The 22,982-nt window shown below is 45.0% G+C and overlaps 1 protein-coding gene across 2 annotated transcripts; it reads left to right on the top strand.

The window, feature by feature from the left end:
* The first annotated feature begins 4,972 nt into the window (after window positions 1-4,972).
* On the top strand, window positions 4,973-18,063 carry LOC118373261 (synaptobrevin homolog YKT6). 2 transcript variants are annotated; one of them, XM_052479117.1, is made up of 12 exons: window positions 4,973-5,141; window positions 5,590-5,799; window positions 6,079-6,161; window positions 6,787-6,887; window positions 7,192-7,296; window positions 7,423-7,488; window positions 7,795-7,896; window positions 8,779-12,613; window positions 13,562-14,693; window positions 14,744-15,332; window positions 16,146-16,230; window positions 16,650-18,063. In XM_052479117.1, exons 2-8 carry the CDS (start codon window positions 5,696-5,698, stop codon window positions 8,812-8,814), a joined length of 597 nt encoding a protein of 198 aa, XP_052335077.1. In that variant the 5' UTR covers window positions 4,973-5,141; window positions 5,590-5,695; the 3' UTR covers window positions 8,815-12,613; window positions 13,562-14,693; window positions 14,744-15,332; window positions 16,146-16,230; window positions 16,650-18,063. The 2 variants fall into 2 exon arrangements, with proteins under 2 accessions (XP_052335077.1, XP_052335078.1); XM_052479118.1 differs by having other exon boundaries at window positions 4,976-5,141; window positions 5,594-5,799.
* Window positions 18,064-22,982: the final 4,919 nt, after the last annotated feature.

A 22,982-nucleotide genomic window follows, 5' to 3' on the forward strand; every position in this document is an offset into this window, starting at 1 on the left:
CATATGTGGGAGACCTGTTTGAGATGTCAAAATTGAAGTATGCACTGGGACAAGTGGAGTCTGTCAGTGACCACTAGTGGTCTTATTTTGATTAATTGTATTTCTGAAGAACATAGGAAGATTGCAGTGAGCCTCAAAAGAATCCGAACAACAGAAGTTTTAAACTTCGGAGTAGATCAACTGTCAAAGGAGTCTCAGGGGTGACTATGGATGTTCAGGTTGAATCCCTGAAGAGTATTCCTGGTGTGGTTGGTGCCCCTGTGTCTTACCCGATGGGTGAATGGAGAAAAATAAAAAAGTCTGTCGGTCCTGTTGTGTTTTGATAAATAGCAAATACCTACGCATGTGAAGCTTGGTTAAGCAAGATACGCTGTTAGAGCTTTCATCCCCAAACCATTGCAGTGTAAGAATTGCAGAGCATTTGGCCATGTTTCAAGTGTTTGCAGACGGACATAATATACTGAAAAACGGTGTGTAGAAGGACTTTGGTGTTGCAATTGTGGTGGGGATCATGATCCCGAGTTCCTGGAGTGCCCTGTAAGGGTGAAAGAGATTGAGGTGGCAAAGGTTAGAAAGGTCATATGAATCTCCTATTCAGAAGGCGATTAAAATAATTGAGAAGACAAGTGATGCTTGTGAAGATATGGTAGTGGACACACCACAGCCTGTAGTTTTAGTTTGATTTATTTCACCTTCATTTAACCAGGTAGGCGGTGACCTGGCCAAGAATAAAGCAAAGCAGTTCGACACATACAACAACACAGAGTTAGACATGGAATAAACAAACATACAGTCAATAATACAGTATTAAAAGTCTATATACAGTTTGTGCAAATGAGGTAAGATAAGGGAGGTAAATGCAATAAATAGGCCATAGTGGCGAAGTAATTACAATATACCAATTAAACACTGGAGTGACAGATGTGCAGAAGGTGAATGTGCAAGTAGAGATACTGGGGTGCAAAGAAGCAAGATAAATATATAAATACAGTATGGAGATGAGGTAGTTGGATGGGCTATTTCCAGATGGGCTGTGTACAGGTGCAGTGATCTGTGAGCTGCTCTGACAACTGGTGCTTAAAGCTAGTGAGGGAGATATGAGTCTCCAGCTTCAGTGATTTTTGATATTCATTCCAGTCATTGGCAGCAGAGAACTGGAAGGAGAGGCGGTCAAAGGAGGAATTGGCTTTGGGGGTGACTGGGGAGATACACCTGCTGGAGCGCTTGCTACGTGTAGGTGCTGCTATGGTTACCAGTGAGCTGAGAAAAGGCAGGGATTTACCTAGCAGAGACTTGTAAATGACCTGGAGCCAGTGGGTTTGGGGACGGATATGAAGCAAGGGCCAGCCAACGGGAGTGTACAGGTCGCAATTGTGGGTAGTACATCGCCTAAGGATCGGCAGGATGGTCAGTTTTACGAGGGTATGTTTGGCAGCGTGAGTGAAGGATGCTTTGTTGCGAAAAAGGAAGCCATTTCTAGATTGAATTTTGGATTGGAGATGCTTAATATGGGTCTGGAAGGAGAGTTTACAGTCTAACCAGACACCTAGGTATTTTGTAGCTGTCCACATATTTTAAGTCAGAACAGTCCAGAGTAGTGATGCTGGACAGGGGGGCAGGTGCAGGCAGCGATCGGTTGAAGAGCATGCATTTAGTTTTACTTGCATTTAAGAGCAGTTGGAGGCAACGGAGGGAGAGTTGTATGGCATTGAAGCTCGTCTGGAGGTTAGTTAACACAATGTCCCAAGAAGGGCCAGAAGTATACAGAATAGTGTCATCTGCGTAGAGGTGGATCAGAGAATCACCAGCAGCAAGAGCGACATCATTGATGTGTACAGAGAAGAGAGTCAGCCCGAGAATTGAACCCTGTGGCACCCCCATAGAGAGTGCCACAGGTCCAGACAACAGGCCAATTTGACACACTGAACTTTAACAGAGAAGTAGTTGGTGAACCATGCGAGGCAGTCATTTGAGAAACCAAGGCTGTTAAGTCTGCCAATAAGAATGTGGTGATTGACAGAGTCGAAAGCCTTGGGCAGGTCGATGAATACGGCTGCACAGTACTGTCTCTTATTAATGGCGGTTATGATATCATTTAGGACCTTAAGCGTGGCTGAGGTGCACCCGTGACCAGCTCTGAAACTGGATTGCATAGCGTTGAAGGTACGGTGGGATTCAAAATGGTTGGTAATCTGTTTGTTAATTTGGCTTTTGAATACCTTAGAAAGGCAGGGTAGGATAGATATAGGTCTGTAGCAGTTTGAGTCTAGAGTGTCTCCCCCTTTTGAGGTGGGGGATGATCGCAGCAGCTTTCCAATCTTTGGGAATCTCAGACGATACGAAAGAGAGATTTAATAGGCTAGTGATAGGGGTTGCAACAATTTTGGCAGATCATTTTAGAAAGAGAAGGTCCAGATTATCTAGCTCGGCTGATTTGTAGGGGTTCAGATTTTGCATATCTTTCAGAACATCAGCTATCTGGATTTGGGTGAAGGAGAAATGGGGGGGGGCTTGAGTAAGTTGCTGTGGGGGGTGCCAGGCAGTTGACCAGGGTAGGAGTAGCCAGATGGATAGCATGGCCAGCCGTAGAAAAATGCTTATTAAAATTCTCAATTATAGTGGATTTATCGGTGGTGACAGTATTTACTAGCCTCAGTGCAGTGGGCAGCTGGGAGGATGTGCTCTTATTCTCAATGGACTTTAAAGTGTCCCAGAACGTTTTTGAGTTTGTGCTACAGGATGCAAATTTGTGTTTGAAAAAGCTAGCCTTAGCTTTCCTAACTGCCTGTGTATATTTGTTCATAACTTCCCTGAAAAGTTGCACGGGGGGCGATTCAATGCTAATGAGGTACACCACAGGATGTTTTTGTGCTGTTCAAGGGCAGTCAGGTCTGGAGAGAACCAAGGGCTATATCTGTTCCTGGTTCTACATTTTTTGAATGGAGCATGCTTATTTAAGATGGTGAGGAAGGCATTCTTAAAGAATAATAAGAATGTTTGTTGCCAGTAAAAAGATACTTTGTGTATTAAAAAGGATTTTGCTGCGTTCTTTGCCACAGTTATAAACTGTATGACACAAGTCTCAAAGAAGTCTTAGAAACTGGATGTTATTGTGGCTGCGGCAGAAAGGTTTTAGGGACCTAAGGATTTTACATCTGAAGACTTGCAAGGGGTACTGACACCAGAGGACCCATCCTGCCAGGTTCCTTCCCCTTGAGCCTGTGTAGGGATTAGATGTTTTATTTTTTTAACAGAAAAGTTGTTTGATTTAAAAATGTATTTATTTTTGGAAGTTTGTTCAGTTTTTTGGGAATCCTGATTCCATCCCGCACAGTAGGTGGCAGGTTGGACATTAAATTGTGCGATCGCCAATATACCATAGAAGAAGAAGATGAGGCGGTAGAGCAATCACTCCGTTGATGTTCTTCTCATAGCACCACCTTACCATTCTTAAATCTCTGATTTATGCATGTGTGGAAAAAAGAGTGCATTTTTCTAACAGGGAGAAGGTGGATCAGCAGTGCAGGTCACCGATTGTTTGACCACAAGTGAGAGTTGTTTGATATCGTTGAAACTTGTTTTGCTATTGCAGAAATGTGGTAAGAGGTTAATGGGAAATGACGGCGAGTAGTGTGGACTAAATGGAGAAAAAGTTTGAGAAGCAACAGCTGTGCTGGAATGCGAACAACATGGGTGTCCGTTCTGATGGTATGGAGCGGGAGGATGAGGGTCAAGGGCCGATCATTGTAGGAAGCAAGAGTAGTGATTGTTGGAGTGGAAAGTGGTGATAGTGTTTGATGAGACCACAGAGCCTCACACCCTGTCCGACTAACTAATGCTGTAGAGAAAGAGGTAGGTGAAGTGAAATTAGCCGGGTTCATTGGAAATGGTAGATTGTTAATATTTTGTGGTTGCCAGGCTCAGCAAGAGAATATTTTGAACATGGAAAAGCTTAATGGGAAGAAGATTAAAAGCCATTTCCCTGGTGCTTATGCTAGGTTGAGGGGAGTCATCACTGGTGTCCCAATATCTATGTCCACAGATGATATTAAAGAAAATGTGAAGGGAGGCAGAGAGATTGAGGCCAAAAGGTTGATCGGTAGGAAAGAGGGTCAAATAAGTGAAAGCTTATCAGTGATGCTGAGGTTTGAGAGTTTTGCTGGGAAAAGTAGAGAAAGGATTCCTTAGTTTCAACATTAGAGAATTTGTATTATTTGCAGTGCAGTGTTTTAAATCCCAAAGAATGGGACATGCAGCTGCTCAATGTAAAGGAAAGAAAATGTGTGCCAAGTATGGAGGGGCACATGATTACAGTGAATGTGGAAGCAATGTGAAGGTTAAGTACACTAATTGTGAGGAGAACACAGTGCAGAATTTGGTGGATGCCAGGTACCGAGGGAGGCTCAGCGATATAGGATCAATCATGATGTGTCGTATGCAGAGGCCATAAAACATGTTGGTAGAACTACACTGGGGACTGATGGAGCTTAAATGAATGTACCTGTAGTAAGTGGACCTACTGTCAGGACTGGTGCTTCTGTTGGTCCTGGCAGGGTTTTGAGGCCTGTTCAGAAATCTTATACTCATGAATGTGCGGTGTCAAATGACACTTTAATAATGAATAAAGTTTACTTCATAGGTTTTATTGGTAAGGTTATCAATGTAACTTTGGTTGTGGAAAGCAGAAATGCCAGGTTGAAGGTTATTGTGGAGACTCCAAAAGAGATATTGTGGGTAACATAAGTTACTGTTGAAATGGTTGACATGCTGAACAATCCTTAGGGTGGAGTGTTTCAACATGATATAGATCTAGTTCTATGGGGTTGGGGAGGGTGTGGTAGAAGTTATGATTTATTTGGTTTTGAATTTTATTTTCATGGTAGTACATAATTGGGCAGATCATTCCAGCACAGTAGGTGACGGCATGCACTTTAACGATTGTTTGCGGACTGCCATGATATCATAGAAGAAGAAGATGAGGCGGTGTTGCATTCCGGAACAATTATCCTGTGGGACATAGCTGATATCGTGACGTGGTTGGAGTGATAGAAATAAACTACATTAGTGAACGATCTGTAGTTATGGACTAATTCAGTTGGTATTTTACTCTCAACATATGTCAAACAGTGCAGTCTTGTCTGGTAAGTACGACAAATTAACTTTAGCTAACTCCGTCGTCGAAAGAACACGAGTTGTTGTTGTAACGTCAGCCAGCTCTCTATGAAGTGGGATCGCATTTAGATTCATTCATCCAGTGTCAAATTGCTCTTCATCTCGCCAGGAAACTAAAATAAATAATTTAGCTATCGAGCTAGCAATCGGTGTGAGCTAACTAACTAACCAGCAATATTGATGAAAATCCAGTATATGACAAAGCGGTGCATGTCGACTTATTTCAAAGATATGTTTAACTAACCCTTGTTCCGTCTGTGATTCTATCGTGGTAATGTTCACTAGTTTAGCAGTCGTTTAGATTGTAGAATATGTGGCACTGTGTGTAGTAGGCTATCTTACAGAGTATGTCCTTTGTGGCTATATGCTTGGTTTGCTTTGGCTCATGTGATTTGAATTGTTTCCCTTTCTTGGCAGGCAGGCATTGAGACCTCTTGGCATTGTGGTTGTTGTTGATTTGAGGCTTCTGCGCGGGGACACGCCTTTCATCCCTAGCGCGGTGACTCTCTGTCCCTGCGTCATCATGAAGCTGTACAGCCTCAGCGTCCTCCACAAAGGAGCGACAAAATCCAACCTCCTTAAATCTGCCTATGACCTATCCTCCTTTAGCTTCTTCCAACGCTCCAGGTGGGTCTTCCTCTTGGCACCTGGGTGCATTTTAATAGTCTAAAGGGGATTCCCCTCAATCTCCACTGATCTGAAGACAGGATATATGAAAGCACTGTGCGATGGACTCCGACTGGGAATATTCTGTCACCTGTCCAGTTCTTGTACATCAGTGCAGATGAAGGAGGAGATGACTTCCCTGTCATTAATAGTATCCTGTCATGGTTTAACAGAATTCATTAGAATTGACAAGAACACCAACACTGTTTTCACCATTGTCTGTGTGTTTGGTTTTGGCAGTGTCCAAGAGTTCATGACCTTCACCAGCGCCTTGATTGTGGAGCGTTCTGCACACGGCAGCCGAGCCTCAGTCAAAGAACAAGGTGAACTCCTGACACACTGGGCCATAGCATTTGGCGGTGTTCTGATTTTTTTAATTTAATAAATGTATTTAACATTAATTTAACTAGGCAAGTCAGTTAAGAACAAATTCTTATTTACAATGATGGCCTACCAAAAGGCAAAAGGCCTCATGCGGGGCTGGGATTGAAAATAAAATAAAATATATAGGACAAAACACACATCACTACAATAGAGACAACACAACACTACACAAAGAGAGACCTAAGACAACAACATAGCAAGGTAGCAACACATGACAACAACATGGCAGCAGCACAACATGGTACAAACATTGTTGGGCAAAGGGCAAGAAGGTAGAGACAACAATACATCACACAAAGCAACCACAACTGTCAGTAAGAGTATCCATGACTGAGTCTTTGAATGAAGAGATTGAGATAAAACTGACCAGTTAGAAGTTTCTTCTACTTGTTGCTGAAGCGATTGTTCTGCACTTGGGCTGTGGAAGAACCCCGCGTCCATGTTATAAGTTAAGAAAGATGTAAAAGTGGGTGATGGTGGAGCCTGGAGAAAAACCTGCTCACAGTGCTGTCTTCGACCTGCTCACAGGAGGTTATTCCTATAATTCCTACCCTCTCCCTCCAGAGTACCTGTGCCACGTGTATGTGAGGAATGACAGTCTGAGTGCAGTGGTGATAGCAGACAGCGAGTACCCTCAAAGGGTCGCCTTCACACTACTAGACAAGGTGGGTAGAGATGATGTGCAGAGAGATACATTATTCCCTTAGCAACAAGTGGAGAATATTACTCTCTGGTCTGGGTCTTGTTCGTCTCAAGTTGTCTTCCAGAGTTATTGTTCCTCACCAGGCCCTTTCGGTATCTGTTACAGCATTTAATGCAGGGATCCTCCGAACTAAGAAGAAATGGTGTATGATTATAGATGTATTTTCAAAATTTGCAACCCACCTCTCACTTGACCAGGACCCACTTTGGGTCTCGACCCATAGTTTAAGAAATCCTGATTGAATGGTTTGATGTTTGATCATGCAGGTGCTAGAGGAGTTCTCCAGACAAGTGGACAGCATAGACTGGCCATCTGGAAGCCCTGAAACCATCAACTACAAAGCTCTGGACATCCACCTGGCCAAGTACCAGGTACACATGGCATCCTGTCTCTAAAATGACACACAACAAACATTACACATACAATTAAATAACTTTGAAGAACACTTGAATATCCACGATTGTGATAGTTTGACGGAGTCTGTGTTTTCTCCTCAGAACCCCAGAGAGGCAGATGCTATGACCAAAGTGCAGGCTGAACTGGACGAGACAAAGATCATTCTGGTAAGTCTCTTCAGTCGACACTCCCTGACATAACCACATCTCTGAGAATCTCTCACATAATGGGCAAACTTGAGATAAGCTAATATAATTGCCTCTAGCGTAAATCAACTGTTTATGCCAGTTGGAGATTTGTGTGAAAAACTGTCTCTATTCTGGATTCTCAACCTTACTTTCTTTTGCTATGGACTCTTAACATGATTTTCCCCATATAGGACACTGAAACGTGCACTACTGCATGTCTAACACTGCTAGTGCCTGTGGTTGGTGTGATGCTGTATATGAAGTGTGGTGTGATTGTCTTTGCAGCACAACACCATGGAGTCTCTGTTGGAAAGAGGGGAGAAGCTGGATGATCTGGTGCAGAAGTCTGAACACCTGGGGAACCAGTCTAAAGCCTTTTATAAGACTGTAAGTACTGTAGTGACTGTGGACTGAGCTCTCCGGTTCAAACTGTCATTGCATTTTAGATGAAACTTGGGCTATTTTTAGGCTTTATAAAAACGGAGTGGCTGCTGGTCCGACTTTTCTTGACAGTTTAGAAGCTTCTGCATGTGAAGGATTCTCTACTCTACTTTCTACTGATCTATTCGTTCGGTAGCTCAGAGAACATGCTACTCTAACGAATGGTGCGCTGTTAATAGTTATATCAAAGCGGAATCAATGTCTACAAGATCACAATGATAGTATCCTACATAACAGAACCAAATATAATTGCATAGTATAACATTACTGTAACAACGCCTCATTTCTTTGGATTTTAGGATGATTGTGCGAATCGTTGCATTTTTCTCTCGTGGCCTAAAACTCAAGGCAAAGTTTTAGGCCACGAGGCAAAGTAGGTGCGCTGATTGAAACTAAACACAGGTATGCTACAGTTGAATACCATTTGCTCTAATATTTGCTCACTGTACATAATTCAAAACAACAATCTAGGCTAATTTGAAACAACACTGTGGAACTCAAGATCTAAATTAATTTCCTTATGAAACTGATTGTGATCAAATAGTTGGTGTGCAGAAGCTGAATGGATGTTTCACCTGTAAAACTTGAAAAATTATAATTCCAGATCGACAGTCAGAAATGTGAAGGGAGGGTGACCACAAATTTGTGTGCGCAGAACGTGATTCGGATCGTCAGCTGTGATGAAAAGTGATCCGGGACGGGGTTACTTACAGATCTGCCTTTTTAAAACTCTTTATTAAGACTCATTTTCTTCACGGCGGTAGCCGCCTCAGTGTGCAATTGATGTAGTAATTGCTAATCAATCACTCTCTGTTTTCTATCCCACAGGCACGGAAGCAGAACTCATGCTGCGAGGTCATGTAATGACTGTGAACTGTCCTCTTAAACACAGCTCTTGGCCTTTCTGCTCATCCTACAACTCCCATCATGCCCCAGCCTCCAGGAGATAGAATGGCCTCCGCTCAGTCACTGGGAGGGCACAGAGGCAGTTGAGTGGGGGGGTTGGCAGGGGAAATTATTATATTTATTTGCTTCATTGTAACCTCTCAAAAGGCATTGAGGTGGTTCATAGCCAGCCAGGATGTGGTCCATCAATAACGTGTTGTTTGTATCTTTGGTGGTTTGTTCTTTGAAAAAAGTCTTAAAGCGTTTCCTGAATTTCAGACTGTATCAGAATCTTGTGTTTTGAAGGAGGAGAGATTAAGTTCTCATGCTTGGCTTTAAAGCAACCCTGACAATCTCGCTCTGTTCTATGTAGTAACTCACAGCTAACTTTAAAACAAGAGATTTCTGGAACCCAGGATCTGCTGGTGTTCTCGTAAAGGTCTTGTAGTGTCGTCATATTTTATTTTCCCACTAGATGGTGCTGTTTCCTCACATTCGTAGTTCAGGTATATTCAGTTACATATTTAAAGGGCCTCTGTATCCTGGAGGAATTATATTATATGTATTGTGATTTGGGGGAGCAGTGGCTGTTTGTAACTGGGACTGAGACATCAGAACTCCATGATCAAATTGCTCATTTCCACAGAATGTTTTACCGTAGTGATTTAATCGTATTGAATCATGTTTTTTTTTTGTGGAGGCATGTGAAAAATGTCTGAGTTTTTGATTGGTATTGCTCGTGCGGATGGGCTTGTTAAACTAAATTGGGTAGCCTGTACTTAGAAAGCAGTGTGTAGGGATGTCTATAGACTCGTCTTATTGAGCCTTATTGAATTATGGGTTACATTGAAGTCCTGCTGTGTATGTGGTATGAAAGGCAGGTCTTGCAGTGTCCTACTGGAGTTACGCTGTAATCCCTCCAAAGCTTTTTAAAATGTTGTGTTTCACAGAGTAGGCTAAAAAAAAGTGTTTGTTGTCCGGACCATTGATGTATATAAAAACTGGATTGTTGACACTATGTATTGACTATTGAGAGGTTTTGAAGCCACTGGTTGGCCATATTGGTACTCCCCAGTAGGAATAGTCCTCCATAGGAATTATTGAAATTCTACAGTATTTCAATTACATTTTTCAAGGACAAAGTTACATATATTGAAATGTTTTTGTTGTAAGATTAGTAATCTCTAAAAAATGATACTTTAAAGAAATGTTTGTTTTTTTTCATTTTGTATTTTTATGTTTTGCTCACATAATTTAAAAGTATGCATTTAAGGTGTCTGTAGTAGAATAAATGCGGCAAAAACAAATGTAGACATTAATAAATTAATTTCTATAGATTCCAAAATATTTTTTATAATGCTGGGTGGGGAGTGCCAAGATGGAGACATGCTGGCTTTAACACAGTGCCCCCTATTAGTCATGTAGTGTTTATCTAAATCATTGGTCTGTCTGGATGCAGTCTTAAGACGGCTCTCACAATGAATCAGCCATCACCCACCCACCAATGGGTTCTGATCATAGAGCTAGATATAGGACACCTTTTTTAGCTGTGCCATTATAGAGCATGTCACAGCATAGGCAGCGCCACTGAGGCTGCAACCCGTAGGAATACTCACCCAGTTGACTATTTTAAAATGGCGGAAGTATGGTGGAAGCCCTCAATGACGCTGCCAATGCTAAAATTGCATTTTGGCCACTAGAGGCCTTCATCATTCTCTATAGTTATGAGAGGTAATTTATGCTTGATCAGAAAGTGTGGTCGGAAACTCCGTATGGAGGTGTGACATAATTGCAGAGCATCCGGAGGCACGCTGAGGCCAAATTGAGTCCTGTACCACGTTGCTGTGGGCCTCCCAAATGTTTGAACAATGTGAAGGGGATTGAGGTGGCAGGTAGCCTAGTGGTTAGAGTGTTGGACCAGTAACTGAAAGGTTGCTAGATTGAATCCCTGAGCTGACAAGGTAAAAAGCTTTTGTTCTGCGCCTGAACAAGGCAGTTAACCACTGTTCCTAGGCCGTCATTGTAAATAAGAATTTGTTCTTAACTGACTTGCCTAGTTCAATAAGAATATCTCTGCATTGACATGATTGGTTGATGCTAGGTAGTGATGGAGGTCCTGTATAAACACAAACTCACTTCTTTCACAACCGCTCTGTGAAGCGCAAGTCTGAATTGCAAGGTTTCTGCAGAGGCTGTATCACTGTAAATGCTGCATGGCCTTTACAGATGACGGATTGACCATGCAGCGCCTTTTAAGCTCTGACCCGTTATAAGCGTACTTGCTCAGCTGTTACATTGTTGCAACTTGATTGACGAGGGACTATTTGTAAAGATCAGTATAGAACAGACAAGATTCCCCTTTCAGCATAACATAGGTGTGTTCAACAAACATTTCTATCAAAGAATTCTGTTTCTTTTAACTGGCTCAGTTTTGTGTGAAAAACACACTCCTCACAAGCCAACATCCCAGATAACACTCCTTGTAATCAGCACCGTAACACTTATTTGGCTTTGGATGGTTTTTCATTGTGTTCCCAGACTTCAGAGGACGAGTTGTTGGACAATGCGAGATGGAGAGAGGCCTTTGATATTTTAGATGTAGTTTATCTTGCTGCTTTGTTTTGTGTCTTATGACCTGATTGTGTGTGTGTGTTTGTGAACGTCTGTGTGCAAATACATAATTAGTCTGTGACCTGAACTGCTCTTATTGCTTTATGGCACAACTTCTGTGTAACTTGTAGAAGCTGACTACCCTCTCCATAATGTTCGATGTGGGGCAAACAGATAGTTAACTTGACACCAGTGTTTCCAATGAAGGACACTTTGATGACTCTTGTACACTTATGATCAACTCCCCAAATGAAGTAAGCCATGGGTGAACAAAAAAACATTTTCTCTGAGGAATTTTGTTCTGTAAATGTTTAAGTTGTGCTGAAAACTTAAATACTGTTACAAATGCTATTAAAGTTAAGCTGTAGCTATTTAGTGATTTGTTTCTCCACTTTAAATATCATGTCTTAATTAGGAGAGAGATGTTCTGTAATTTATTTAGTTAAATAGCACATCATGGAATTGGAAGCAAACATTGAAGATGTTGTATTAATACATATTTTGGACATTTATTTAGCTGAAACACTGTTTACAGAAGTTGTAATATTGCCTAGATAAAAAACAAAAGGCCTTGAACAGATGTGTCCTGTAAATTCATTGTTTTAAAGTGTAGTGTTATAACCAACCTGTGGGAATCATTTTGTAATAAACCAATCAAGCAAACCACCTAGACAAGATATATCAACTAATAGTAATGGTAATCATGATAGTATATTTAAAACCAAATACTTTTAGACTTTTACTCAAGTAGTATTCTACTGGGTGACTTTCACTTTTACTCAAGTATGACAATTGGGTAGTTTTTCCACCCGTGTGGATAGGGTACGCCTATTAATACAACAACTAGAGAAACAGAAATGATTAAATTATTTGTACACATCACAATAGGTATTTTTATCAGACGAATCAAGGCTGTACGTCCCATGAACCCTACTCTCTCCGCCCTCCTGAAGATCGCAGTCAGCTGATGTAAAGTGTGTTGTGAAAGTTCGCTGGTGGAGCAAAGCTACGAAGCGACAGAGGGTTTCCTGGTGAGCTCGCAACCGACCAGCGGCGAACGAGAGGAGCGTCATCACTCCCTTTAATTTCACAACACACGCGTGCAAAAATGTGGACGGAGGTGAAAAACCAGACCAAAATTGTATTTAGCGATGGAAACACCTCGGAGGTAAGCGTTAGACAAACTCATCGTAGGCGAATAAACAAATAAAAACAGGTGGGTCATCCAGTATATTTACATTCGATATTTTTAAAGAGACATTTGTTGCCTGCATGTTTTCGTGGACGTGCTTGCTCAGCTGTTACATTGTTGCAACTTGATTGACGAGGGAATATTTGTAAAGAATAAAAGTAATTTACTGAACCAATTTTTTTTTCCTACGAGCATCCCTGCATATATTAAAGTGTTTAGTATTGGTCTGCAAACTGCCTATGCGATTATTCGTATTTCTTGATGGGAGACTTTCATGCAGGCTGTGAAAAACCATACAGATGTTTTGGAAACTGTCGCTGGCTCAGTTCTTATCTTGGACAAACAATCATGGCGCGCCTTTGGCCTAGTTTAATTTTCCATTCTGCAAGACTTCCTCCAATGTTTTTGCTGAAACCCGATTTTATGTGTTTTACTGTGTCTTGTTATTAAAAAGAGGCCAAGGACAGTTTTTGTCATTTTTCTCCAGGGAAGGGGGAATGCAAGCTGACTCAAAATCACACATTTTTTAGTGTTACATGAGTTGAAGTAGGCCTCTGAGTTGGATCAGAGTGCAACTGTCAACAGGAGATGAGTCTGACGACATGCACAGACAAGCTGATGCTACTGAACGCCTCTGGCAGGATTTTTTTCCCCAGGAACTTTTGTCTCCAATCTCCAGCACAGGAGGCTGCTGAAGGGAGGACGGCTCATAATAATGGCCAGAACAGAGGTAATGGAATGGCATCAAACACCTGGAAACCATGTTTAATGTATTTGATACCATTCCACTGCTTCCGCTCCAGTCATTGTCTGGAGCCCGTTCTCCCCAATTAAGGTGCCACCAACCTCCTGTGCTCACCAGTACTGTGTTTTCGTTGGGATTGTGTGTGTCCTGTATGTTTTCAGTCTGTCTCTGTCTTTCAGAGAGCTGTTCCAATGCACACATGGGTCCTCGCTTCATATGAACAGCGCAATGGTGAGTGTGTATCAGTCAGGTTTGGGGTCAATTTAATTAAAATTCCAGTCAATTCAGAAGGTAAACCACATTTAAATTCCAATTTGTCCTAATTGAAAAGCTTTGACGAGACTTGGAATTTCAGTGTACTTCCTGAATTGACTAGAATTGGGACCAGGTGCGGTGTCAATCTCCAACACACACAGTAGAAATGTGCATGACCCGCCCACTTTGGAAACTGTCCCTTTCAGCTATCTATTTCCTGTGTCTGAGGGGTCCACAAAATCCACTTGTCACTTAAATATTGCTGGCTTGATTGCTTACGTTTTACTCCTGCGACTCATTCCTACTCTTATTGTGTCTAATTCTTTTTAAACGTTATGATCGCGTGAATGTTTGTAGGGACCTGTCGAACACCCTGGTAATGGCTGAAATGGGCTCAGTGGAAAACATTGGTTTTCCATTGCATCTATAAAAAACGCTAAGTCTTTGTCTGGGATTTAACACATCTTCTCGACACTTACATCACAAGAAAGATAACTTTATTTTGTTTGGTGTTCATTTTTTTGTGGAATTTAAATTAATTTAATACATTTTGAAATGAAAGTAACTTCCGAAAATAAACACTTGGATTATATTTATATGTCTGATCCCACAAATAATTTAAAGTACGTATAGATGGGTATAATCTAGAGCCAAGCGTGTTGATTTTAAATCTGAGGGTATCCTGCTATTGAAACACATGTTGAATTATGCAAGAGAACAGGACAACAGTCATTTAATGCAGTCAAGACGGCACAGGTGAGTGCAGGTGGGCCACGACACAGCAGGTGAGTGCAGGTGGGCCACGACACAGCAGGTGAGTGCAGGTGGGCCACGACACAGCAGGTGAGTGCAGGTGGGCCACGACACAGCAGGTGAGTGCAGGTGGGCCACGACACAGCAGGTGAGTGCAGGTGGGCCACGACACAGCAGGTGAGTGCAGGTGGGCCACGACACAGCAGGTGAGTGCAGGTGGGCCACGACACAGCAGGTGAGTGCAGGTGGGCCACGACACAGCAGGTGAGTGCAGGTGGGCCACGACACAGCAGGTGAGTGCAGGTGGGCCACGACACAGCAGGTGAGTGCAGGTGGGCACAGGGTGAGTGCAGGTGGGCCACGACACAGCAGGTGAGTGCAGGTGGGCCACGACACAGCAGGTGAGTGCAGGTGGGCCACGACACAGCAGGTGAGTGCAGGTGGGCCACGACACAGCAGGTGAGTGCAGGTGGGCCACGACACAGCAGGTGAGTGCAGGTGGGCCTAGAAGACAGAGTGTGTTTTTGGTGGTTACAGCCCTGTTCCACTCATTTATGTTAATGTATACATATATGCAAAGTAATTTAGCCATATGCAAATTAGGCACACACAATTAAACAAAATATGGCATTTTAAATTGAATAACTGAATTCCCACAAATCCCTGAATTCATTATTTGTCCGTGCCAGTAAAATGTTTCATGTGCTATAATTCTGTCAATATCTAAGGGATTTTACCAATTCTAAAAGTTCGGGGTATCTTCATCCCTTGTCCAACTGATACATTTATTAGAAACAAACAAACAACCTTTTAACAATTTTGATGACAGTTGCTACACACAGCAAATCTCATTCAAGAGTTGTTTTTTTTAAGAGTCAACGGCCATCCCTCGCCCCTCATACACAGAAGACCCCCAGGCCAGAGGCAGTGGCATCATCCCAGGTGAGACTCATCACTTGTTTGCATTGACAAAGGCTAGTCTGTTACCTTGGTACATTGATGTGTCAGGCAGATTAAATAAGCTGTAGCTCAGTTCACCTCTCCCTTCATCTCTTCTTTGGTATATCTGGATCCCTCTAGACATAGACGATCCAGATAAATGCCGGCCAAATGTAAACCTCTGACCAGTCAAATAACGACCAGGCTGAGGTGTCCTCATTGTCACCATGGCTCCTGGCTTTTTAACTGTGTTTTTATTCTAAATTGGGTAAAGTTTAGCATTCCTCTGTCTCTCTTTTCCTTTTTTGTTGTTGAGAAAAACATTATTTGGGGTGGGTCATGACATCATTCTCTTGCTATCCTCTTATCTGATTTTAAGGTTTCAGTTGGAACATGCTCAATGTTTGTTTCCATGGTGGAAAAGAAAAAGACTTAATCAGACACGTGTCAGGTGGCCAGACCCAGGCAGGCCAGAGGTTTGGAAGACAGCGTGACATTCCGCTAGCCACGGTAATGGTCAGTAATAGTTCATGGTCTGCCAAGGGGCAGTGCAGTTGGCATTGTACTGCTAAGTGTCGTCTCTGTACTGCTGCAAACAGTTACATGTCCTGTAGATGAGTTTGAGCAGCTCTGTTAAGACGCCTTTTCCGTTTGAAGTTGCAGGACGTGACAGGGTAGTGTGAGGGTAGCATATTGTATGTGATGGAATTTCACTGAATTTAGTTTATTGTTGACACTCAAAGTCTTCGGTGACAATGTGTATACTTCCTAAATGTGTGAACAATGATTTCTCTCCGTAAATCTGTCTGTGTGTAGGAGCCATTGCAGCTGCAGTATTCATTGGTTTCGTATTGGGTCTCTATGCAGTTCTGTGGAAGTGTATGGTCTCACCACCCCAAAGGTAAGGAGCAAGAAACCAATCCAAACAGCATTCTCATGTGACATTGGTTTGAAAAGGAATACTTGTCCAGGCTTGATAAGATCGTGATGTCACATCCTATCTCCAGTGGGTCAGGTTTTGGATCTAGTCCGACATTGCCACCATAATAATCTTTATTTCTCAAATAGTAACCAGTAATGTCAGTTTATTTGAAGTGAACTCTAATTACTCTGAGGTAATCATCTCTGTTTAAACACAGAATTGTTTATTTACGTATTTGGATACCATAGTTTAAGATTAAAGTGGATCATTTTACCCGAAATGACATGTATAATCATTTTTTTTCAATCTCAAGTGATTCAGAAATGATTAACATTTTATACTTAACCTATAGCGCATTATGAGTTAGTGACTAAGTAACAGCTGAACACTCAACATAGGAAGAAGAGGAGGGTGAGGGTTCGAGACAAGAGGAGCCAAGTATGCTGACTGACAATCAGGATCTCATCTAGGCCATCTGGCCAGAGGATCCAATGGATCCAACTCCTGCATCAAACGAACCCGAAAAGATCCACTCATACTGACTTGAGTCTCTCATCAGGATGTTCCTGGACATCAGAGAGGAAATGGAGATTCAGAAACATTTGCATGGAGCTAGGGGATGGCATAATTATGGATCTAGCTTATCATGGTCAGAGGATGGACCGGAATCTAAGGATCCGGTCAAATGGATCTAAAAGGATCTTCTAAATTGCCTTAAGAGGATCCACTCAAATGGCTAATGGATCCAACTGAAATGCATCAGAGAGCATGAACAAACAATCCAAATCAGTTAAGCTGGGGTCTGCAGACCCATCAAACTTGTAAACATTTTTGTATGTAAAAAAAAAATCTGAATATTACTAACCGGTCAAACACATTTTTGCCAAGAGATCTGTTGAATTAGTTTAGAGTGTAAATACAATAAAATGTCATATTATTAATATACAATTTATGTTCTTAAACCCTGGACAACGTGGGCCTGGGAGGCTCACAGGGATATTGGCATCTACACTACTCACCAATTTATATATTTTTCAACTCAATAACCCATAATGTGTGTATTTTAAACTGCAGTTTTCTTTCCGTCTCATGGGAAAATGTGTAGAATTGCAGAATATTAGTGCTAAAGCTGCAACAACACAAACTCTTTGCCCCATGACAAAATATCTCAAGAGGCTGGCCTTTTAAAATGTTCCTCCCCAGGACCGAGCCTTGGTTCGTCCGGTCATACACTGAAGTCATAGTAAAACACCGTGTATGCTATTTTTCTCACTCGAGTTGTTCTGATTGAGGGGGTCCCTTTATATATTTGCTATCACAAGAGGTGCCGGACCCCAATAGTTTGAGAGAGCCTGATTTAAATGATTCTAGGATCTACTGTATGCCACAGTGCTATGCCTGCGTGAGATGCTGACTTTAACTGAAGCGTAGCTATACTGTTGTCTGCGGGTCACTGACAGTTGACAGTGAAATCTGTACTACTGAGGAAGGAGGCAGCACAGGTCACTGTTCTTCCTATCGGTCAACAAGCCTACTGGCCTGGCAAACATGTGGGTATGTTTTTTTCTCTCTCTGGGTGAAAATGTGTGTAGATTTTGATTAGGTTTGACTACATGTGTTGCAAAGGAAAGTGATAATGAATGGGAAATTTGCTAATACTTCATATATTTGGTTGTGCATGTGATATGATGGCTTTAGGTGAATGATTGAGCTGGAGTTAATGGCCTTATGATATCCAGGTTTTGTCATGTTACTTTTCCTCAGGATGTGACTTACTGTTCCTTTCATTAAACTGTGATTTGTGTTCTTGTACTTTTACTGAGTTTTCCCTTTTTTTTTACCTTTATCAGAGTTAAATCTGAATTTACATCCAAGTTACTACTTAGTGTTGGGATGAATGTACATTCATCCTGATTAATGAACAATGCAAATTATGCAACAGAACACTAGGAAAGGAGGTTTAAAATGAGCTCAAAATTGGCTCTATCAAATACTAACAAAATTGCGTTATTGGGAGGTCTTGAAGTTATACAAAATTAGATTCTAAGGAATTCAGGTCTTAAGTCCTTTGGGTTTTATGTAACTAATAAACTTGTAAAATTTTCAAACTGTCCTGTTGTAATTTTAATGTAGCCTAGCCCTCGACCACAAAAAGGTCTATTTGATCTCTGCTGTGTTTAGTGCACGGGGTGAGAGGTTCCTGCAGGGCAGTGGGGGATTCATCATGGTCTGGTGTGGAATTTAGTGGTGTGGTGTTCTTGTTGCTCTCTCCTGTCCATCCAGACTCCGCTTCTGAAACAGACTAATAAAGAACAGGAAAAGCTCTATCTTGGCCAGACACATGCTAACCTAGGAATGACACACACCCTCTTTCAGTGAGATTAAGATTATCTGCAGAGAAGACCATGAATGCATCCCGCCTACTAAAGTGTCCCTCAGCATCCAGGAAGTGTTGTGGGTTGAAGATGTCTGGTGTCTCCCAGTCAGCCTGATCAAACAGCACTGAGTTCAGGGTAAGCATCAACGCTGTGCTCTAGACGCAACAACTATATGAACAGTAACACACGACTGCCCTACACACAACACTGAGAACACACACACCTTTGGTATGAGGTACCATCCAGCATAGTGTCTCTGTAGGCCATCCAGGGTGCGTTGAGAGATCGAATGATGACATCTTCCGTGTAGGGAATACTGGCTCTGGTAGACATGTTAGACAGTGTTGGGCTGGCAGGAGGGATCTATCTAAGCTGGACCTTGTGTCAGTGTGTCACAAGAGGGTTTAACACCAATTGTCAACAGATCCAATAATTGTTAACATTAACTCATCTTTCATGAGGGAGGCACATACTAGTTTTAAAATGCCTATCCATGTTGTCACAGGCTCACCGTGTGTGTGTGATTATGCAGAGCAGGGAGGTGGAGGTAGTATCAGAGCAGGTCTCAGAGCAGGGAGGTGGAGGTGGACTCAGAGCAGGGAGGTGGAGGTAGTCTCAGAGCAGAGTAGTGGAGGTAGTCTCAGAGCAGGTCTCAGAGCAGGGTAGTGGAGGTAGTCTCAGAGCAGGGAGGTGGAGGTAGTCTCAGAGCAGGGTAGTGGAGGTAGTCTCAGAGCAGGTCTCAGAGCAGGGTAGTGGAGGTAGTCTCAGAGCAGGGAGGTGGAGGTAGTCTCAGAGCAGGTCTCAGAGCAGGGTAGTGGAGGTGGTCTCAGAGCAGGGAGGGAGAGGTGGTCTCAGAGCAGGTCTCAGAGCAGGGTAGTCGAGGTGGTCTCAGAGCAGGTCTCAGAGCAGGGTAGTGGAGGTAGTCTCAGAGCAGGGTAGTGGAGGTAGTCTCAGAGCAGAGTAGTGGAGGTAGTCTCAGAGCAGAGTAGTGGAGGTAGTCTCAGAGCAGAGTAGTGGAGGTAGTCTCAGAGCAGAGTAGTGGAGGTAGTCTCAGAGCAGAGTAGTGGAGGTAGTCTCAGAGCAGAGTAGTGGAGGTAGTCTCAGAGCAGGTCTCAGAGCAGGGTAGTGGAGGTGGTCTCAGAGCAGGGAGGTGGAGGTAGTATCAGAGCAGGGTAGTGGAGGTAGTCTCAGAGCAGGTCTCAGAGCAGGGTAGTGGAGGTAGTCTCAGAGCAGGGTAGTGGAGGTAGTCTCAGAGCAGGGTAGTGGAGGTAGTCTCAGAGCAGGTCTCAGAGCAGGGTAGTGGAGGTGGTCTCAGAGCAGGGTAGTGGAGGTGGTCTCAGAGCAGGGTAGTGGAGGTGGTCTCAGAGCAGGGAGGTGGAGGTGGTCTCAGAGCAGGGAGGTGGAGGTAGTCTCAGAGCAGGGAGGTGGTCTCAGAGCAGGTCTCAGAGCATGGAGGTGGGGGTGGTCTCAGAGCAGGGAGGTGGTCTCAGAGCAGGTCTCAGAGCAGGCAGGTGGAGGTAGTCTCAGAGCAGGGTAGTGGAGGTAGTCTCAGAGCAGGGTAGTGGAGGTGGTTTCAGAGCAGGGTAGTGGTCTCAGAGCAGGTCTCAGAGCAGGGTAGTGGAGGTGGTCTCAGAGCAGGGTAGTGGAGGTGGTCTCAGAGCAGGGAGGTAGTCTCAGAGCAGGGAGGTGGTCTCAGAGCAGGTCTCAGAGCAGGGTAGTGGAGGTAGTCTCAGAGCAGAGTGGTGGAGGTAGTCTCAGAGCAGAGTGGTGGAGGTAGTCTCAGAGCAGGGAGGTGGAGGTGGTCTCAGAGCAGGGAGGTGGAGGTGGTCTCAGAGCAGGGAGGTGGAGGTGGTCTCAGAGCAGGGAGGTGGTCTCAGAGCAGGGAGGTGGTCTCAGAGCAGGTCTCAGAGCATGGAGGTGGGGGTGGTCTCAGAGCAGGGAGGTGGTCTCAGAGCAGGTCTCAGAGCAGGGTAGTGGAGGTAGTCTCAGAGCAGGGTAGTGGAGGTAGTCTCAGAGCAGGGTAGTGGAGGTAGTCTCAGAGCAGGGAGGTGGTCTCAGAGCAGGTCTCAGAGCAGGGTAGTGGAGGTGGTCTCAGAGCAGGGTAGTGGAGGTGGTCTCAGAGCAGGGAGGTGGTCTCAGAGCAGGTCTCAGAGCAGGGTAGTGGAGGTAGTCTCAGAGCAGGGAGGTGGAGGTAGTCTCAGAGCAGGGAGGTGGAGGTAGTCTCAGAGCAGGGAGGTGGAGGTAGTCTCAGAGCAGGGAGGTGGAGGTAGTCTCAGAGCAGGGAGGTGGAGGTAGTCTCAGAGCAGGGAGGTGGAGGTAGTCTCAGAGCAGGGAGGTGGAGGTAGTCTCAGAGCAGGGTGGTGGAGGTGGTCTCGGAGCAGGGTGGTGGAGGTGGTCTCGGAGCAGGGTGGTGGAGGTGGTCTCGGAGCAGGGTGGTGGAGGTGGTCTCGGAGCAGGGTGGTGGAGGTGGTCTCGGAGCAGGGTGGTGGAGGTGGTCTCGGAGCAGGGTGGTGGAGGTGGTCTCAGAGCAGGGTAGTGGAGGTGGTCTCAGAGCAGGGTAGTGGAGGTGGTCTCAGAGCAGGGTAGTGGAGGTGGTCTCAGAGCAGGGTAGTGGAGGTGGTCTCAGAGCAGGGTAGTGGAGGTGGTCTCAGAGCAGGTCTCAGCATGGAGGTGGTCTCAGAGCAGGGTAGTGGAGGTGGTCTCAGAGCAGGTCTCAGCATGGAGGTGGAGGTAGTCTCAGAGCAGGGTAGTGGAGGTAGTCTCAGAGCAGGTCTCAGAGCAGGGTAGTGGAGGTAGTCTCAGAGCAGGGTAGTGGAGCAGGTCTCAGAGCAGGGTAGTGGAGCAGGTCTCAGAGCAAGGAGGTGGAGGTGGTCTCAGAGCAGGGAGGTGGAGATGGTCTCAGAGCAGGGAGGTGGTCTCAGAGCAGGTCTCAGAGCAGGGAGGTGGAGGTGGTCTCAGAGCAAGTCTCAGAGCAGGGAGGTGGAGGTGGTCTCAGAGCAAGTCTCAGAGCAGGGAGGTGGAGGTGGTCTCAGAGCAAGTCTCAGAGCAGGGAGGTGGAGGTGGTCTCAGAGCAGGTCTCAGAGCATGAAGGTGGTCTCAGAGCAGGGAGGTGGACTCAGAGCAGGTCTCAGAGCAGGGAGGTGGAGGTGGTCTCAGAGCATGGAGGTGGAGGTGGTCTCAGAGCAGGGAGGTGGAGGTGGTCTCAGAGCAGGGAGGTGGAGGTGGTCTCAGAGCAGGGAGGTGGAGGTGGTCTCAGAGCAGGGAGGTGGAGGTGGTCTCAGAACAGGGAGGTGGAGGTGGTCTCAGAACAGGGAGGTGGAGGTGTTCTCAAAGCAGGGAGGTGGAGGTGGTCTCAGAGCAGGGAGGTGGTGGTCTCAGAGCAGGGAGGTAGAGGTGGTTTCAGAGCGTGGAGGTGGTCTCAGAACAGGGAGGTGGAGGTGGTCTCAGAGCAGGTCTCCGAGCAGGGTGGAGGAGGTGGTCTCAAAGCAGGGAGTTGGAGGTGGTCTCAAACCAGGGAGGTAGAGGTGGTCTCAGCAGGTCTCAGAGCAGGGTGGTGGAGGTGGTCTCAAAGCAGGTCTCAGAGCAGGGAGGTGGAGGTGGTCTCAGAGCAGGTCTCAGAGCAGAGAGGTGGAGGTGGTCTCAGAGCAGAGAGGTGGAGGTGGAGTCTCAGAGCAGGGCGGTGGAGGTGGTCTCAGAGCAGGGCGGTGGAGGTGGTCTCAGAGCAGGGTGGTGGAGGTGGTCTCAGAGCAGGGTGGTGGAGGTGGTCTCAGAGCAGGGCGGTGGAGGTGGTCTCAGAGCAGGGCGGTGGAGGTGGTCTCAGAGCAGGGTGGTGGAGGTGGTCTCAGAGCAGGGTGGTGGAGGTGGTCTCAGAGCAGGGCGGTGGAGGTGGTCTCAGAGCAGGGCGGTCTCAGAGCAGGGAGGTGGTCTCAGAACAGGGAGGTGGAGGTGGTCTCAGAGCAGGGCGGTCTCAGAGCAGGGAGGTGGTCTCAGAACAGGGAGGTGGAGGTGGTCTCAGAGCAGGGAGGTGGTCTCAGAGCAGGGAGGTGAGGGTGGTCTCAGAGCAGGGAGGTGGAGGTGGTCTCAGAGCAGGGAGGTGATCTCAGAGCAGGTCTCAGAGCAGGGATGTGGAGGTGGTCTCAGAGCAGGTCTCATAGCAGGGTGGTGGAGGTGGTCTCAGGTTGGCCAGGTCAAACCCTGTGCTGTCAGGGGAGGGGTTCATCAATCACAAATTAACATTTTCAAAACTCATTGGGGGTAAATAACGTCAGAGTAACAGAAAGAGCCGCTTACATTCTATGTCTCTGAGGAAGGTGCCTGGGGTCCAGGTCCTGCCTGTGTCCCTCCACCTCCTCC

Source organism: Oncorhynchus keta, chromosome 25 (genome assembly GCF_023373465.1).
Source record: "Oncorhynchus keta strain PuntledgeMale-10-30-2019 chromosome 25, Oket_V2, whole genome shotgun sequence".
In the NCBI taxonomy this organism is placed as follows: domain Eukaryota; kingdom Metazoa; phylum Chordata; class Actinopteri; order Salmoniformes; family Salmonidae; genus Oncorhynchus; species Oncorhynchus keta.